Source organism: Sander lucioperca, chromosome 10, assembly GCF_008315115.2.
Source record: "Sander lucioperca isolate FBNREF2018 chromosome 10, SLUC_FBN_1.2, whole genome shotgun sequence".
Taxonomy (NCBI): domain Eukaryota; kingdom Metazoa; phylum Chordata; class Actinopteri; order Perciformes; family Percidae; genus Sander; species Sander lucioperca.
In genome coordinates, this window is record NC_050182.1 from 31,552,059 (window position 1) to 31,569,305 (window position 17,247).

Genomic DNA, 17,247 nt, shown 5'->3' on the forward strand with positions numbered 1-17,247 from the left:
TCTTTTAGATTTTTGCACATTAAACCGCCAGGAAACAGACTGCGAATTCCTTATTTTGTTGCACTTAAACCATGGCAGGAAAAGAAAATATCTTTGAACCATTTAACCATTAATTAGGGCTAATATTTGCAAATTATCCCAAGTTAGTACATGTGGAATCTGTAATTGTAGTTCAGCCAGACAGGCAATCTTTCCTAACATTTGTTTCCCATGAAAAGGAATTATTAAATGAAAATGGATTTTTGCAATTAATCTCATACACTCACCTAAAGGATTATTAGGAACACCCTACTAATACCGTTTTTGACCCCCTTTCACCTTCAGAACTGCCTTAATTCTTCGTGGCATTGATTCAACAAGGTGCTGGAAGCATTCTTTAGAAATATTGGCCCATACTGATAGGATAGCATCTTGCAGTTGATGGAGACTTGTGGGATGCACATCTAGGACACGAAGCTCCTGTTCCACCACATCCCAAAGATGTTCTATTGGGTTAAGATCTGGCAACTGTGGGGGCCATTTTAGTACAGTGAACTCATTGTCATGTTCAAGAAATCAATCTGAAATGATTTGAGCTTTGTGACATGGTGCATTATCCTGCTGGAAGTAGCCATCAGAGGATGGGTACATGTTGGTCATAAAGGGATGGACATGGTCAGAAACAATGCTCAGGTAGGCTGTGGCATTTAAACAATGCCCAATTGGTACTAAGGGGCCTAAGATGTGCCAATTCAATTCAATTTTATTTATAGTATCAAATCATAACAAGAGTTATCTCGAGACACTTTACAGATAGAGTAGGTCTAGACCAAACTCTGTAGTTTACGAAGCCCCAACTATTACAGTGGTTGCCTCAAGAGCAAGCATTAGCAGTAGCTATTGCGACAGTGGCAAGGAAAAACTCCCTTTTTTGTTAGGAAGAAACCTCGGACAGACCCAGACTCTTGGTAGGCGGTGTCTGACGGCACCAGTTGGGGGAGTGGTGAATGGTGGCAATAATAGTCATAATAAAGATAGTGAAACAGTGATCACAATGGTAGTCGTAGTAGTTCATGTCATAGTAGGGTACAGCAGAGCATTAAGGGGGGTAGTGTGGCACAGCAGCCTGGGTGGACGCGGTTGGACGCAGCAGGACGCAGTCGGACACTGCGGGGAATCGCAGAGCGTAGCAGGGTGTAGTAAGTCCATAGCGTCAGCTGCACCCAGGACCCCGGTGTAGGTGCCACCCAATTCCAAGGCGATGTTCTGGGTGAAGAAGAAGCAAAGGGACTCCGGGGAGAAAACTCCCCAGAAAGAAAACATTCCCCACACCATTACACCACCACCACCAGCCTGCACAGTGGTAACAAGGCATGACAGATCCATTTTCTCATTCTGTTTACGCCAAATTCTGATTCTACCATCTGAATGTCTCAACAGAAATCGAGACTCCTGAGACCAGGCAACAATTTTACAGTCTCTAACTGCCCAATTTTGGTGAGCTTGTACATATTGTAGCCTCATTTTCCTATTTTTAGTGGAGATGAGTGGTACCTGGTGGGGTCTTCTGCTGGTGTAGCCCATCCGCCTCAAGGTTGTTCGTGTTGTGGCTTCACAAATGCTTTGCTGCATACCTTGGTTGTAACGAGTGGTTATTTGAGACAAAGTTGATCTTCTATCAGCTGGAATCACTCGGCCCATTCTCTTCTGACCTCTAGCATCAACAAGGCATTTTCACCCACAGGACTGCAGCATACTGGATCTTTTTCCTTTTTCAGACCATTCTTTGTAAACCCTAGAAATGGTTGTGCGTGAAAATCCCAGTAACTGAGCAGATTGTGAAATACTCAAACCAGCCCGTCTGGCACCAACAACCATGCCACGCTCAAAGTTGTTTAGATCACCTTTCTTTCCCATTCTGACATTCAGTTTGGAGTTCAGGGGATTGTCTAGACCTGGACGACACCCCTAAATGCATTAAAGCAGCTGCTGTGTGATTGGTTGATTAGATAATTTCATTAACGTGAAATCTTACAGGTGTTCCTAATAATCCTTTAGGTGAGTGTATATCTCATAAAGTTAGTCAGACTCAGGCTGCAAAAATCAGTTTCAGAGCATCAGTAATTTACTGTCACTCTAACTCCTAAGTTCACAGCAAGTACCAGAAGCTTGCAGCACTATGGACATTTAAAGGGCTCTTTTTGATCCCTACAGATTTCCTTTTCTTTTATATGCAGCAGTCCATCTGCTTTGGAAGCTTCACAAGATGCTTCCTCTCTGACAACACACACACACACACACACACACACACACACACACACACACACACGCGCACAGAAAAGATGAAAGAGGCTATATAACTTCTCTCCCAATTATTCCCTATACATTTATACACACACATACACGCGCACACATATCCACATAGAATACACACACAGTACATGGAGGCCCTCTGCCAATTACTTTTGATATAGCCATACAATATGTCTTACCCATATATGCTATGGCATGTTTTTCTTATGTACCACATACATTGCATGTGCACATATACACACACACACACACACACACACACACACACACACACACACACACACTCGCTTTGATGTATCCAGAAACCCCATCTCATGCACAGGCGTGCACAGAAGGTCGAGTCTGTAGCTCAGAAACTATGTGAAAGTAGGTTAAAGCTGACATGTTGTTGTTTAAGGGATTGTGTAGGCTGTTCATTAAAGCCATGCATATGCATGCACTCAGACACATGCACGTGCAACATGTACACGCCGATGTGCAAGCACACATGCATGTATTTATTGTAAACATGCCTGAGAGAATATTTGCATATTCAAGTGTGTGTGTTGGGTTAATCCATGATGATGATGCTACCTGCCAAGACGCCTACGTGCCACATCAACAGTTGTTGCTCTAAATTAAGCTGCTTAATTACTGCAATTAAACTCTCTGTGTGGTGTTATGCATGGGTTATAGTGTGTAAACCTGTGAGAAAGTGTGTCTGGGATTGAAGGAGGTCTTGTGTTTGTGGGTAAATGTGTATTAATATGTTGCTGCTTGTGTTTGTGGAAAATGTTTATCTCCTACATGCCTGTGGATCAGAGATAAGCAAAGTTCAAGAATTTCAGTAAGTGGGTGTTGCAAAAAATATGGTAAGAATTTTTAAAGAAGTTCTTGATATTGGACAAGCTGTCATTTTTTTATGTAAGCTAACGTCAGTCATATGTCATGCAGGGGTGGATAGTATTCACAGAATGAATATACCAGAATAAACTGTGTTGTAGTTAAACTCCATCATTTCAGTAAACCGTACATGGTAGTTGTTGAAAATATAGCATCATTTGGAATAACATGGAAACCTGCATCATACAGACTAAGTACTGTGGGAACGGTATCACACAGTGCTGGGAAATGAGGAGTACCAAATCAAATAAAGTGGTTTTCATGTTAGAATTTAGAATAAGCACCAGCAGATTCAGTTAGTGGTGTGTGATATTGACAATGGTAATTATGCATTGCTATGTTAATAAAAAATTGTATTCAAACACAATACATTTCTTAAATCCTATGCACTATTTCTGTATCCCTCTCCCAACACATCTCACCAACTTCTCCTCTTAATCCAACCTCACCACACAATGACACACTTTTCTCCCTCTCCCTTCAAATTCATTTCATTTCTCAAGTTGCTGTTGTTGACATCTGCCCAATCATTTTTACTGCCTCTGGTGGGTGGGAGGTTTACTGTGGAGGCAGACAGCCAGAGGGGGTTGGCTGATGGTGGAGGACAGGCGAGGGACTAATGTGATTAAAGGTTAGACAGGCCTTCCAGTCAATGGCTCTGTACAAAAGTGTTGGATGGATATATGTAGATGAGGGGTGTGTGTGTGTGTGTGTGTGTGTGTGTGTGTGTGTGTGTTCTCTCCATGTGATGAAGAAATAAATCCTTCCTTTGGTTTAAATTAATATGGTATTTATAAAGCACAGATAGTGTAGAGAGTGTGTGTGTTGCAAGGCAGAATGCACATCCCTTTAAGAGTATCTTAATTTGTTGTACAATACATATTCATGTTGGCCAAATGAATATGTCTCAAGTTTTTCATGGGAAGGGTATTGGCATGGTTGATGCTGACTTGCAGTAGGCAGTGCAAGTCATCCAAGAGTTAACATTTTTGCTTTGGTGTTACGTAATAAGAGCAGTCATTTGACCAACGAGCAAATTTGCTGAAAGGGATCCAAGCTGTTACTGCTGTACATAAGGTCATGCACATTGTGATTGGTTGCAAGGGGTTAATGTTTAAGAGATTACAGATTATATGCACATACAGATGATCCTATTACACTGCGTTAAATTCTTATTTTCCATGACACAAAGCAACACATAGCTAAACGTGTACATTAAGCTGCCATGATGCATGAGGGGGCGTGTAGATGTATATCCAGCCTATCCAGATGTCACATGAAAGTGTATTAATAATCCAATAAACTATAATAGATCAATATTGAAATACTGCATCATTTTTAAAACTGTTTAAGGACTTTAATTGAAAGTTAAAATACCAACAAAAGTTTATGTAGATAAGCTTGAACCATGCTTGAACTGTTTCCCTGTCGCTCTCTCTTTCACGCTCTCTCTTCTCCTTGTATGCACTGTAACATGCTTAGCCATGTGTTGACTTGTTATGGAAAATAAGGTTTTAATGTAGTTTAATAGGATCATCTAATCTATAATCTGTTAAACATAGCCTGTGGCAGCCAACCAAACTGTATATCATGCCGAAGAGATTAAGATAAATAGGAATACTGAACCCATATGTGTAGGATAGAAATTGAAGGTTTACTTGCAATGTGTGTATTTATGTACACAATCCACATACAGTACAGACTTGGGCACAAACATGCACAAAAACAGAGTTGTAAACATGCTCATACTGTAAATAATAGTGTATTGTTTTGGGTATACACACATGCATGATGGAGTAGTGTTAAGTCAGGACCAAAAACATGCATAAAAACATGGTGGATCAACTGCTGCTGTCTGAGAAACTGTAAAATGTTTGGGATTCCCTCTCTCAATAATTCACATCAGGGGCAGCGCTTTGCTCACACAAACAATCTCAGGACAAGCAGCAGCCAACACAAACACATTAGACATGGCTGAGGGACCAAAATGATCCAATGTGTTTACACTTGTTGGGTACACTTGTTCACACTGATGTTGATGATGACAATGCTTCTTGCCACAAGACAAAAGAATGTTCTTGTAAAGGATTCAAGATTCTAAATCCTTTATTAATCCCACAATGGGGAAATTCACACTGAGCCAATGGTAGTAATTTGGTTGAGGATCTGTTAAGCAAACAGTTGATAAAAATGCACAGTATTAAACAGATCTGGATCAGTTTCCATATTGGTCATCCACTGCTGGTGACATCACGCCATATCATATCCTTTGACGCCTGTCCTAACGCCTGCTAGGCTGAGAACTTTGCTGCTGTTACCGCTAAAGCAAGAATTTTATAGAGGATCATGAAGCAATGTAAAAGTGATGAGTGCCAGTGAGTGATTAGAAAATGGTAGTTTATGTACATATTTATTAGGTAGGCAGCATCCAAAAATATGTTAAATTTTGATAAGTCAACCATCTTTATAAATAAAACCTATATATGTTACGAGTAAAGCCATTATTTGCTTTTTTAAAACATTGTTCAATGTTTTTTTCATACTATAAGTATGAAAAATGGGTACTATAAGTGAGGATATTTCCACCCATAGAAAGAAAAATATTTTGCCTTTTTCGTATCTATAATAGCTTATTGGGAGAACATAGAAAATACAAATCATAATCAGATATAATAACAAAACTAGACATACAGTCAATTTTCATTTTGGTTTCCAGTCAGATATTTAGTTGAAGTTATGACATAAACAAGCTATTATTTTGAATGGTAATATCACTGAAATAAAAGAAGTATGTGCTATTGAAGGAATCAGAGCCAGAATGTACCAACTAATAGAAACAAGCATGACATGAAAATGTGTGGTCATGTTGTGCCGCTTGTGTGTCTCATTTATGATTTAAGACCCTTTTACCGTTTCAACAGTGGCTTTTACTAAAGCTCCCAATCACCCGAATCAATTGGTTCTGTCACGCTTCTTCAAAGCAACCACTTCAAAGCCCTCATCTCTTTTCTCCTCCCACTCTTCCCATCCTTTCATCCAGAGGCTGAGCCGAGACACAGGGCCACAAGACATTATATATGTAAACAATATAATGATATATAAAGGTCTGCCACAGTATATGAAAGCACTGCAGTTTATAGGCATTGCTAACTTGGAAACATCATACTAGTGATCATGAATGAACGGAAACATTTTTATTATAAACTGTACGTAGACAGAATTGCATGTCACAATATATAGACATACTTTCACGCTTATATTTGAAAAGGTTTCATTCTAGCTTCCTGTATGATTGAATTAAGGTCTTTAGAAAAATTGAAAAGGTCACTTTTTACTCCTTGTTTAAATAATTTTGTGAATCCCAAATTGATCAGTCTAAACTGGATTAGTTGACACAACATAAACCAAAACCACCAGTTTTCTTCATGGTCACTAGAATATCACTACAATACTTTTTGTTCTAGGCCTGAGATATTGTTGCCCTCTCCTCAAATGCTGTTTTTTTTTCATTTATTTACTTTGTTTTTTGGATTCTTTGTTTACGTTTTACTTTTTGCTTATTGACTTATGAACAAGAAAATTAAGAGCACAACGTGGTTATATTGGCAAAGTAAAACATACATTAAAGTGTACATTGACCTGAATTTATCATGAGGACAGGTAAAGAAACGACCACCACACCCAAAACACTTAAAACTCTGTTTTCATTTCAGGTTAGAGGCCTTTCTTAGGAAAACCCATGGGCACGCACACACCAAACAAGTATTTGGCAGAGTTAGAGTGATGATTGTTTGAAAGGTGTATGACATTTGTCAGACATGGCGATGGTGTTATTCTTGGACAAAGACAAATGCAGCTTCGACATACCCACAGCTGTTTCCTCTTGTGGTTCTCTCTCTCTCTCTCTCTCTCTCTCCCTCTCCCTCCCCCTACCTAGCTACCTATAGCCCCACCCTCGAAAGCTTAAACCCAAAGCTTATATTCATCTTTAATATCTTTCTGTCCTGCCCTCTTTCCATCTGCTGTTTTGTTCACTCCTCACTGTGTTTGCACTGCTGTGTCAGAGTTCAGTGAATGTTAATAGCTTTTAGGGAAAGTGTCCTGCTCCCCACCCTTGTTTACAACTGCTCCGACATACTACATCATAAGGTGACTTGGAACAATGGGGTTAGGTGAATGGTTTGTAATCTGAACACTCACAGGTCGAAGCAGAGTGGAAACTTGCCGATTACATGTTTTTGTTAACAGTTACAATAACATATTATCAATATTCATATCAGGACTTGACATTAAGCTTGATGTTTTTTTTTATGTTTTATTTGCCCGATTGCTAAACTTACCTGCCCAAAATGGAAAATGTAGGACAAATGTAACAGGTATTTTGGACAATTATTATAATTTATTACCATACAAAACATGCAATTAACCCCTAGCAATTACAAAGCTGGGACGATTCTAAGGTATTCCTTCAATTACTGGAGGAATAGGTGCTTCAGGGCCTCTGGCTTTGTCAGCTATTATGCAGGGTTTTTGCCTTTTGCTGTTATCATGAGCTTGGAATGTTGTACCTGAACAACATTATTAATATAGCCTACAAGGAGGATGTGCTGATATAATGTATTAAAAAAGCCTTTATCTATCTGAAATGACATAACACAAAAAATGACAATACAATGCATGCACTAATTATGAGGCAAATGAGGGGCTATCTTTTTTTTTTTTTTTTTTTTTAACCACTTTATGACTAATTAAATTAAATTAAACAATCAACTTGTGAGGTTGCTGTACCTTATCCATTTTCCAACCAGCGATTGCTGGTATAAATTTACAAAATGTCAAGAAAGGAAATATTCTTTTCCAACAGAAAAAATCAACCGTACACCTTCTGAATTCAAGTTTCTCTCTCTTACCGAACTGAAGGCCTTTATACACCGGTTGCATGATGAATAAACAACACAAAAATGAGGAATACTCGACTGAGAATATTTCACATCGAAACTATTCATACCGGCAGCAATGCCAATTTGCGATAGTTGTCCTGCTCATCTACCAAGGCCGAATGTTTGTGGGACAGTTTGAGGACCTTGAAAAGCGCTATACAAATTCAATTTATTATTATTATTTTGAGGACACTGGTGAAGTGAGAGAGAGAAAGTGACGGTAGATGCAGTGTGAGCGGACGAGAGAGAGAGCGGTTGGAGCAGAGGAGAGTTAACGGTTATACTGTCATGAACGTGTCATAAACAAGTCATAAACGTTTATGACATAACACTTCTTTAAGTAAGTGTCATTCGGTTTTTGTCATGACAAGTTATGGTTAGGGTTAGGTTTAGGGTTAGAGTTAGGGCTAGGGTTCATGTGTCATGACAGTGTCATGACAGTGTCATGTCACTCTTATGTAGATACCTTCAAGTAGTTACCGAGTTAACATTTAGCAGTGAAGATATCAAGTGAATGTACAGTAGCTAGAGTCTGCAGTTTGAGCACAAATAAATGCAGCTCCTTAAGACAAACGGAGGTGTCCTGTGTCTTGTTTCCCCGGCTGCTGAGTGGAGTGATGGGGGTGAGCTTTGGAGACTCTGAAGACTCCGGCCCTGTCTCCCCCCTGTGCTTTCCGACAGCAGGAAACACTAAGCTACTGTGAGCTATTTTATTGAGTTTCCTTTTAGCGAAATACTGAGTGAATTAAATTCCCTCAGGTAAACAGTTACCCAGAATATCCACTGGGCGCGTCTATGCTGCAGCCGGCTGCGCCAAGGTTTTGTTCCGTCCTCTGTCACGCGCCATACCACACCGGGAGCGTCTCAGGAGTGGAGCGTCTTGCCTGCCCGACTCGCAGATTTTATTGTCTCTACAAGTACTTTACAGAACAACCACGTGTTTATTAAGCTAGTATCTACCTTCCACTCCAAGCACTCCTGTAATTAAACTCCATGCCTTCTCTTGTCTGGCGTTGTCCTTATAAAAAAAGATCTGTGGTGTCTATTATGTTTTTCCACCTCCAAGATGAATCTCTCCTCGTCCGTGGTGTTGTAGAGGAGACATATACGATATTGGGGGATGTATTTTGGTGAATTGACTGTATGCTCTCGCTGTCTCACTTCCTGCCCCATGGCTCACGTGGAAATAGACCTGGCGCATATCTTTAGCCGAGCTCGCTTCTGGGACGCTCCTTGACGCAGGTGGTGGAATATCAACCATTGACTTGACTTGGCCACAATTGCCCTCGCGGGCACTGCATCACTTCCGGAACGCAACCGGGTGAAAATAGGGGTTATTGTGTCCTGGTGTCCTATATGTCTAGGGCTTTTATTGTGAAACGTAAGAACGGAAAGAGTGTCTCTGCTGTCGCTGGCCTTCTCGTGCTACTGGTTAGCTCACTAAATACGTCTGTCTCTGAGCAGTGGCTTTCACTCACAAGATTACATTTATTTTTAAGTACTGTCGAGCCCTGCATATTATATGATGAAATTCTCGTTGAGTTGTCTCCCTTTAATTTGAGGGTAAGAGGTTAGGGTCAGCTACAGAACAGCACCTCTTTAAATTGGTACACGCTCAGTATCTTGCATGCTCAAGGATACTTTTGCTATCTTATTTATTAGACCACCTTGAATAAAAAAAAGATCCTGTCTTAAAAACATTAGGTTTTTTTTAATATGGTGTCGACTTCACCATTTGGCTTTCTATGTTGATTAAAAGACCATTCTGACAAACTTTGCAAATGTAAAGCACAATATTAAAAGCAAAACTTCGCCCTGCAAAATACTCCTGTGGTGACGAGTTTCTTTGTAGTAATCTTGACATGGCTGATACACACACACATTTTAGCCCTGCACCAGTGTGACCACTCTCTCTCTACTGCACACATACCAAAACCAGAGGAAGCAGGTGTGTGGTGTGTATCACAGCAGATAGTGAAGGGAGAGCAAGCTAACATTTCCTGATGAAACGGCCAGCTTCTCTCTCTCTTTGGCCAACAATAACACCAGCTAATACAAAAGGGACAGAGAAGTAGGCCAAAGGGGCAAATTACTGGGCAGGTTATTGAGTTTATCTGGAGATCTACGTATGACTGTGGCCTTGACACTTTTTCCAAAGCATCACCCTATTCAAAACATGATTAACACAGGAATCACAAAATGTATTTCATAGCAGACAGCACACAAGCTTACTCACTTGGCAGCATTATGTCCGTGGAATCACAGGAATGTTGTTTTGGAAGGAACCAATTTAGCTCCTAGGCCAATTTAATTCAGGTCTGGCCCTGTATTAAGAGACCACTTGGCGAATATTATCCTGGGACAGAGCTGTGACGTAGAAAGTGATGCTGCTATTACAGTGGGTGTAGGAAAAGATTCACTCCTGGGATGCAGATGATGCAGGCATAGGAACCTTGGCAGAGGAATTGGTATAATTCAGCCCAAACAAGCTGTCATTAGCTGCCCTGCCTTGTTTGCTGTCACCACCATAATTTAGGCTAAAAAGATGAAACATCTGATACAGAAGCAAATCAACCATTGTATTAATGTTGCTAAACACTAAACTATTTCATTATAAATCAACGGTAGCTGATGATAGCATGTCTCTGCATAGAGCCTGACCCCCGTTGAAGCTTGTTGAGCTTTTTTGTTGAACAGTTGATGGTTTGCTCTTCTATGTCTGTGAAGGGAGACATTGTTAAAAGAGAGCCTACATTCTAAGTAAATCAAATTGAACCAGTTAATAAATGATAGAGAACATTTAATGAACAAGGCTATTACTGAGTATTGGAGCAAGGTGAACTATGCTTTTCATTAATTGTATACTGAAGCATCATATCCTGAATGCATTCTTGTATAGTGTGTGTTTTGCCTTTAGATCTGATCACGTGTGATTGATGGATGTTTTTGATGGTGCTTTTAGACGTGGCTGGCTCCAGAAATCATTAGTGCATCTTAATTTCAGCGATGATGAGCTTTGGAAACTCTTTCACTCCGGACAATTATACTGCCATCATCTTTAATCTATCTGGCCCATGAATGCCTTTAAAACACAGTTTTACTGTCTCTCTTTCTCTCTCTCTCGCTCTCTCTCACACACACATACACACACACACACACACACACACACACACACACACACACACACACACACACACACACACACACACCATCCAATTAGCCAAACAACATCTTCACTCTGAATGACCACATGCATCTTTCTGTCTGTCTCTGCACAGCTAATGATAATGGAGGTTGTGTGGTTTTCTGTGTGTATGTGTACGTCTGTGTGTACTTGAGCTTGTGCCCCTGCAAGTGCAAATGTATTTCTGTGTGCCTGCATGATATGATATGTCGTAACACATAGCTTAAGCAGACACTCAACCATTTCCAGACCTACAGCCAAATGACAGTTAGCGTTGCTCTAATTTAGCATGAAGCTGGTAGATGGTCCCCTCTTGCTGTATGTGACCTTCACACTTCTGGAGTTTATGTTTATTGGACGGGTATTTTAAATACTTGTCAGTGACTGTCATGAGCGGGGTTCTGCCAAAGCCTTGGAGTATTTAGGCAATGGCAACAAGAGATTTCTAAAGGTAAGGGATGGGGGAGGATGATGTCGCTTGTCAAAAACACAATAAAATATGAATTCATTACTATGTCAGATAAATATTTTAAAAAAGCTGTGTAAATATGGCTTTATACAAGATACAAGTTAGGTTTTGTAGGACCTTACACTCAAATGAAACAGGTCAGTATGTGTGACTATAACTGTGGCCGGTGCTGTGATGTTTCTGCAGGTGGTGTTGATTTCTATATAAGCCATAATGCATTTCCTAATACATTTCCTGCCCATGCTAGTACCCAGTTGCTTTTCTTACAAACAAAGTACTTGTGCTGCTTGCTACCAGGGACACTGAATGCATCTGTAAGTCCAGTTGACTGAGCAGTACTTCAGCATGTGGCAACTATTGCCTATTGCTAATATACTGTGCAGTTTGTTTTTGGAAAAGCAAAATCTTAAACTGATTATCGGTGTCAGCACTGTTATGTCATATTAACTGACCAATGAAATTTGCAAAACTGCTGTGCATTGATGTGATTGTGCTACAGATCATCACTCTGCAGAATTAAAATTTTGGAAACAAAATGGCATCTAAAGTAAATATTAAGAGTGTTTAATATTTGTCTTTGTGTCTTTTTCTAGAGGGAGTGTGTGAGATCTGGTTGACCAGTGAAGACACAGGAGCCTATGGTAGAGACATAGGGACAGACCTGCCCACATTGCTGTGGAGATTGGTGGAGGAGATTCCTGAAGGAGCCATGCTGAGGCTGGGTATGACCAACCCACCATATATCCTGGAACACCTAGAGGTATGCACAGTACACAGTCACCCATTTTACCAATAATTTCCATTAGTGCTGTCAGTTAAACACGTTATTAACGGCGTTAACACAAACCCATTTCAATGCCGTCAATTTTTTTATCGCGAGACTAACGTTCTTTTTGGCCTAGCAAACTGTAGTTTTTTTTCACATGCTGTTGAAACAACTAGTAACGTTAGAAAAACTACAACACCACACCGGATCTAGCTAGACCGGAAACAAAACAACAGACACACTTGTTTGGGCTTGCGAGCCGGCCAAAAAGTAATACATACCTGCAAACTAGTCGCTTTTCGGCGAAAATCGCCATTTTGATTGGGAAAATGTCAACCACGTGAATCGTGTAGATCCAAAGAGTTTTTATTTTCGGGGGGGTTCTGAGACCCGGTGCTAATACGGCACCGGTGCCTTAACGACCAACGCGGATTTCGGTGCCTTATTTAGGTGCCACTTAAATGCCTGCGCTTCTTTCTGATGCTCCGAAAACGGACGTTAGAGGGAACTGAAACATCACCGCACGGGACGCTAGTCAACACTACACTTAGCAGCAGCTAACGTTAACCTACTGTTAGCTAGCAGCTGGAGTAAACACGGTTAAAATACTGACAGCTAAACGGTGTAAAGTGTGACTGTATTTCACTGTAGAGGATTCTAACACCAGACTCTCTTCGCCAAAAAACCACCTCTCCTCGCCAGCCTCGTGGTGCATTCAAAGTTATTGTAAAATACCCTTTTCACATCCAGTGGTTGTTTTCGCCGTTTTGTGCTCTTTTTTTTTTCTTTTTTTTAGATCAACTTTTTATTGTTTTATGTTTTTGAACATACAGAACAGACAAATACAATTGAACAAGGTGCTTGTTTTTATATATATATATATATATATATATATATATATATATATATATATATAAATCTTTCGGTTCAGGCACCGTTTTAAAAGTATCGTCGTATCATGTTGATAAGAGCATTAAAATGAGAAAAAAATAATGGGACAAAAAGAAATCAAGGGACATTTAGAATAGAGAAAAATGTGAGTTAACTATGACATCGCGATTAAATATTTTAACAGCACTAATTTCCATCAAAGATAATAATACATCACTGATAAATAAAACTAAAATACTTCGGCACTCCAGAGTTTTTCCTGTTCACCGTTTTGTTTTTGTCCCTTTCTGTGAACAAATAATATTGCTTTGCCTAGATTTAATAAACTAATGTCTTTCTGTTTTGCTTACCAAGCAGTTTAGCTGCGGCGCACATACTCCATTCATTAGTGCAGTTCATTCTCTTCTCTCCCTAATGAGTCAATTAAGGACCATTGTGTCCTCTTTAGCAACCTCATTTTATCAGTCATTATTGTCTTCCCTAATGGAACAATGGACATTGTTATCCCTTCTCTCTCTCTCTCTCTCTCTCTCTCTCTCTCGCTCTCTCTCTCTCTCTCTCTCTCTCTCTCTCTCTCTCTCTCTCTTTACCCCTCTCTCTGTTTTTGCATGTCTGTCTCTGTAAGACATGCATTTTCTAATATCTAAATAAATAAATAAAATCTTGTTTCTGGAAGTGTTAGGGTAACAACATACTATAACATGTTATCACCATTTTCCACCATAAATGGACAATAGGCATGTCCGGCCTCTGCTTTCAGACAACATATCAGCTTCATTTGTCTAAATTATTTCTGGGGTCGTCCACGATCTGCCTGGGCAGACACATTGCACTTAAAGCAGGACCCTTCTTGACCTAATGTTTCTAATGAAAGTGTTTTTCGGTTGCTGTAACTTTGTGTTGCTGTGTAACTGAGCTTCAGTAACATAATCTTGTCCAAAGTGAGCTTAAAGGGTAACTACACCTTCAAATTCTGCTAGCCTATTTAAATAATACAACGGAGGAGTGTGTGACGCAAAGGGTTAGGAGACACAGGGGAGACTGAGTAACCACAGCTCAGTGCAGTGATTTACTTCAGGTACTTGCCTATTCCATCATGGTTAGGGAGAGGTCAGAGAATTTGACTGAACCAAATCCAGGCAGACACATAAAAGCCAATTTTGAGCAGGAAAAGCTGTTTTTACACACAATATGAATGCGCTGTAACAGTGGCTGCCCACTGCTCCTGATAGAGTGGGTTAAATGCTGCGTCTGATTCTCACTCAATAATAAACTTAAACTTAGACATGCTGAAAGAGGGCGTCTCAAATCGAAGTTCGGCCCTATTCTCGGAACGGTCACCTTTCAATATTGAATGCATGAGGGGTTTTTTTTGTTCTTGAAATTTTTAAGAATAACAATCCAACTTTGAAACTGCATACACAATTTTCCAATTTTTGTATGCTTGCACATTGGTGTCAATAGGGGTCATATACTCCATATACTTGGATACCAACTGTCAGAGAGGAATATATATTGCACGTGCAAGATTTTATTTTGTAATTATATTATGTAATTCTGTATAATTCTATGTTTTTTTTTATAGTAAAGTGTATGGAACTGCACTGCAGAGTGGAGTTTTTGGTAATAGTGACAAGCTAATGGCATGCCATACTTAGTTGTTTCCACCTACCCCGGCAGTAGTGCTGTGGTTTTGTACATTTGAGGTGGCAACTTAAGAGGATAAATGGAGGATAATTACAAGAAAAGAGTGAAATTGAATGTGAAAGTGATAAAGACACAAGTCAGGAATTTGCTTCTTCTGATTCTTTTGTGTGTGTTTCTGGTTTCCCTCATTTCAAACCATATTTTACTGTAGTTCTGCTTGCCTACTAGCAGTCCCAGTCTCATCACTGAGGAGAATGGTTTGAAAAGAATTGAGGAGGGACATATTTAGGGAGGAAATAGAGGGCTGAAATAGGGTAATGGTAACCTAGAAAACTACAATGAAACAAAACTTTTTAGTAAAAAAAAAAAAAAAGAGACAGTGTATTTCACAACAGATGTACTTTTGAATCAAGGAAGATAGAAGATCAGAGATGAATGAAATGAGGGCAGAAATGTAAAAAAATGGGGATGAAGGCCCGGGGATAGAGATGAGGGCTAAAAAGAAGTGGGAAAGTGCTGTGGGAAGCAGCAGTGGAGGTTGTAATTAACCAGGGGTTAATGGAGGTGGCTAATTGTCCCCCACATGTATAGGTAGGCTTTCTGCTTGGCTACATTACAATTAAAAAACCACCCTTCTAATGATAGGGAATAACAATTAACTGATAATTAGAAATATACTAGGACGACACACTAGTTTGGTCTCTGTGTGTGTGTGTGTGTGTGTGTGTGTGTGTGTGTGTGTGTGTGTGTGTGTGTGTGTGTACGTTAAGAATCATTTCATATGCTACCGGCCCTTTTATTGTTAATGTCGATGCATTGAATTGAATTATATCTTTTTTTCTTTAATTCCTCAGTCAATTAACCTACATAAGGACAGATAAGAGTGCTCTTCTTTAACTTATCATTGTCTTTTGTTGCTCCTGTCCCCCATTTACCCTTTATCCTCTCCTCTTTTCTCTTCTCCCCTGCCAGCCCATTTTTTTCCCGTTTCTCTTTCTAGTCCTACTTTTTGTTGTTGTGAGCCCAACATCTAACAGAGAAACTTTCTTTTGAAATTCTTTGAAAGTTTTCTCTTTCCAGTTCTTTCTTACCTGTAATTCTTCATATTCTTTTTGTCACTGTTTTATTTTTTTCATCTTCCCCCCACCTTTTAACTCCTCTCATGGTGGTGGCAATCACAGCAATAAGAACGATGTGGTGATGATGATTAAAGCCAAATCTCTGAAGTAGCTTTATCCTTCATCTTAAGTAAAGGCCAAATTATATCCCGCTGTCTTTTTGTTCGAAGAACACCAGCGCTTATATAACTGCATCATACTGAATGGCTGTGATTGAAGCTGAAAAGGCCAAGTAACCTCTCCACTTCCCTCTGAAAGATCACCCTCTCTCATACATACTCACTCAGATCAACGCTTTTGCACTGTTTCCCTCTGTCACACAAGAGCACACAGTTTCTTCCAATGTGCAGCCTGTTTTTCCCGACAGATGTAGACAGCCTCATACAGTAGCACCATTTGCTGATTGGAGCAGTTAAAGGCCCAATCACCTCTCATGGGCCACTTGTCTCTGACATTTTACTTGATTGCACTGTGCCGTCAGTGGAAATTTTTACTTGAGTAGTTGCAAGTAAAAATGTCTAGAACAATGTTACTTTTATGGTTTTAATTTTTTTCTCTTTAGACTTGATATTGTCTTCTATGCGTATCCATCTAGCTGCATGTCCACCCATCTGTGTATCCATTTGTCAATAAATAGCTAAGCTGCTGTCAAAACTGTCACATTAGGTCATATTATCATATAAGGTATATGTGCATGTGTGTGTGTGTGTGTGTGTCTGTGCGTGTGCGTGCAGATACAGTACCTGTGCATGTGCCTGTGTGAGCCTGTGTGTGATTGAATCTAGCATGCTAGCAGACTCAGTAAATGAGGTGTGAAAGTAGCCTCCTCGTACGTAGCAATCAGTCAGGCTAGGATGAATGAAATAGCAGTTGTCCATTAACCATCCTCTACAGAGCTCATTTCAGTTTGACTAGAGATACATCAGATATGCAGGGCTTAACCCTTGTGTTGACTTCGGGTCACATGGGCCCGTTTTAAATTTTTGTTTTATATCAGAAAATATTGGACGTAGACATAAGCGCTGAAAATGTGTAGAAGAAAAATGTAAAAATTTAAA

General features: G+C 39.8%; 1 protein-coding gene across 2 annotated transcripts in view; it reads left to right on the top strand.

Annotated features, from left to right (window-relative positions):
• cdkal1 (CDK5 regulatory subunit associated protein 1-like 1) overlaps nt 1-17,247 on the top strand; it is a 292,036-nt gene that overhangs the window by 154,983 nt on the left and 119,806 nt on the right. For both annotated transcript variants that reach the window (XM_031298668.2, XM_031298667.2), the window contains exon 9: nt 12,361-12,527. In XM_031298668.2, coding sequence (XP_031154528.1) covers nt 12,361-12,527 — 167 coding nt within the window. The remainder of the gene's footprint in view (nt 1-12,360; nt 12,528-17,247) is intronic.